The following is a 3022-nucleotide window of genomic DNA, read 5'->3' on the forward strand; positions in this document are numbered from 1 at the left end:
CTTCATTAAGGATGGGGACATGCAAATATTGCCAGTGGTATTGTGCTTAAAACTGCAGGGAACACGCAAAAAGCTTTCCTCACTGCAAAAATCCACGACAAGACCCCACCAGAGCCCGTGAGCAATGGCCTGTGTGGGCCGGGAGTGGCAGGGGGCACGCAGAGAGATCAGAGGGTTCACTCGTATCCCATTTAGGATTTAAACGTATCTTTTATAATTGGTAACTACGCGAAGGCTACTTCCTGTACACTTGGAAACGTCTACTTCCCTAGCAGTTCAAATGAAAGAAATAGATTATTAGGAGGCATTTAAGAGCAAGTCTGGGGGAAGACAAGTAGAGGCAAGAATACTACTATTTCTTCACTCAAGTCCCGTAGAAAACTAAGTCAGAAGAAAAGCTAACAGTCGACATCAAGAAGTATGTTTCTTTTTCTTGACAAAAGGCCTAGCGAGTCCCTCTGCTCCTCACCACCATCGGCAGTTTATCTAAACATAATGTAGCCCAAATAATTCTTTCCACTCTGGTCCTGCGACCACGGGCAAGAGGTGCATGCACATCTGCCAATAAAAACGGAGAGAAGTCAAGAGCTCACTCAGTTTCCCAGAACTATCGAAGAGAAAGCACGTACGAGCGCACTTCTCCGGAAACCTGCATCCATGTGTCGAGGTAACCCAGAGTCGCCTACCAGCTATTCTGAAAGGGGGAACTACGTCGCAAATTGACAGACTACGACGACAGTCTAAAGGTTTCAAATAAATGCAAAACCCAGTGCTTTTGGCTTTTTTTACGTCGCTGTTCCTTTCATGAATTCGAAACGCGGTTTCTGAGCCACGTGGGTCGACATGACCGGACGAGAAAGGTCAGGCCTTTGGCGTCCCCGACGCTCCTGCCATCGCATCTGCGAAATGAGCACAAGGGACTGGACGAACTTTCTGGATCATCATGGAAAGATCACTGTGAGCTGCAGCAAACGATATCTTTTCCTTAGGCCCCAAACGCCATTTTTTTGTTAGTTAAGGAATAGGGACAAAAGTAGAGAAGGTTTGCTCGAAAAACCAAGAGAAGGCGTCACGAGAGGGGCTTTGAATAAAAATAAAAAGAAAAAAAAGAGGGTGAAAACGTATCGTAACCCCAACGCGAAGCCTTTGGGAGGAGAGCACCACCCGTCCCCCACGCCCGGCTCGGGGCGAGTGACGACACGCGGGCGCCTTCCCGCTCTTACCTCGTAAGACCAGACGCACTGCACGCCCGCGAACCTGCGCACGCAGCGCCCCACCTCCACGTCCTCGTGCGTGGTGTACATCTCCCGCAGACACTCCCCGATGTGCGGCACCACCCTGCGGAGCACCTCCCGGCTCATGATCACGCCGGGGCCCCCCATGCAGAAGTTCTCGCCGGGCTCCAGGGCCAGCTTGCCCATCTCCTCCGTGGTGCCCAGGCCCGTCTGCCCGAGGAAGAGGGGCTCGCTGCTGTTGAGGCTGCGCAGGAAGCTCTCCAGGCGGTCCCCCTTGATGTAGACGTCGTCGTCGGCGCGCATGAACCACTCGTACTGGTCCAGGTAGTGGTCGTGCATGTACTTGAGCATCATGAAGGATTTCTTCTGCGGTGGGTACGAGTCGTCCACGCCCCGCAGCGCCACCACCGGGATGGGGACCGACGTGTCCGAGCCCTCGCTCGAGAAGAACTGCACTTGACCGGGAATTGTCTTGGACCACGTTCTGGAATTAGAACAAACACCAGTGAGAGAGCAGCTTGCGCCGGGCGTCTCCTCTGCAGAAAGAAAGCCACGCGTCTGCTCCTGCTGGGTCACTCGCCGCGAGCTCAAAGGATGCTAAGGAGCCGTCTGATCTGCCCGCTTCCCCCTGACGGAATCCCACGGACTGGGTCCCGCAAAGTCCACGCGCATTTGCAAAAGAGGCCCGACCGAGAGAGAGTGGTGCCGCGTTCAAATATTTCCAGGCTAACTGGGTTTTAGTCACAGTTGAAAACCGAACTGCCAGGCCACCAAGGACTAGACATTCAGGTCGATTATCCGATACTATCGACTCGTAGCTACAACCGCCTCACTCTATAAAACACTGAAAAAGAACTGCTCATTCGACGAGTTTTCTCTGAACACTCACCAAGCGCCAGGCACGTGCTAAGCCAGGGCGATGCAGAGGTGAGCAAAGCACAGGCCCCAACTCACGGCGCCGAAGCCAGCAGGGACAGACATTTGTCAGAAGAGTCACGAGAACGTCGGTATCACAATGGACTAAGACAAGCCTCTGAAAGACGGGCTGACGGTCCTAAAGGGCATGAACAAAGGATGCAGAGGGGACACACGGGCCCAGAACACATAGAGTGTGTGAGTGTGTGTGTGTGTGTGTGTGTGTGTGTGTGTGTGTGTGTGTGTGTGTGTGTCTCTCTCTCTCTCTCTCTCTCTCTCTCTCTCTCTCTCTCTCGGGGCAGGGGAGTATTGTGACACGAGGAGGGCACAGGCAAACCGCAGGGCCCGGCAGATGCCCTAGAGATGGGGGCCCTTCTGCTCTGAAAGCCACGGGTGGCTGCTGAAGGGATGGGGCACAGGGCAGAAGGGAGACGGAGGGCTCTGTGTTCTGAAGCCCCGGGCCGGACAGAGGCGAAGGCGCCCACACCTGCCCATCCCACCGAGAGAGGAAAACCTCGTGGTCAGTAAGAAGGCAGCACAGCCCCGCTGCTGAGCGACGGATTTAAGGCCATCGAGTGACGTTTTTCTTTAGACTGTCTCTAGGCTGTGTATTCAGAGCGGAAGTAGTCATGCTACAAAAATGCATTTCTACGGACTCCTAAGAAAGACACGCAGAGAGAATGAGCCGCAGAGAGAATTCAGTCTAAATGAGACCGTAAAGGTGCGGCTCCCAGACGACCTCCCGACGTGTGTTTATCGTGCTTGACTGTGACCACTGCGTTCGCTAGAGTGAAAGGTGACGTGGATGATCCAAAGCGCAGGCCTTAGGAACGAATGTCTGAAAAGAGACACCGAACCTCCGGGGAGGAGGC

The 3022-nt window shown here is 53.9% G+C and overlaps 1 protein-coding gene across 1 annotated transcript in view; it reads right to left on the bottom strand.

Annotated features, from left to right (window-relative positions):
• Positions 1-2645, bottom strand: part of CHSY1 (chondroitin sulfate synthase 1) — a 47800-nt gene extending 45155 nt beyond the window's left edge. Inside the window, exons 1-3 of the mRNA XM_023525099.1 lie at positions 2638-2645; positions 1410-1719; positions 1224-1357 (exon numbers count right to left, since the gene is read on the bottom strand). Of these exons, the coding sequence (XP_023380867.1) occupies positions 1224-1357; positions 1410-1719; positions 2638-2645 (452 nt within the window). The remainder of the gene's footprint in view (positions 1-1223; positions 1358-1409; positions 1720-2637) is intronic.
• Between the last annotated feature and the right edge of the window lie 377 nt (positions 2646-3022).

Source organism: Pteropus vampyrus, unplaced genomic scaffold (genome assembly GCF_000151845.1).
Source record: "Pteropus vampyrus isolate Shadow unplaced genomic scaffold, Pvam_2.0 Scaffold525, whole genome shotgun sequence".
NCBI classification, from domain to species: domain Eukaryota; kingdom Metazoa; phylum Chordata; class Mammalia; order Chiroptera; family Pteropodidae; genus Pteropus; species Pteropus vampyrus.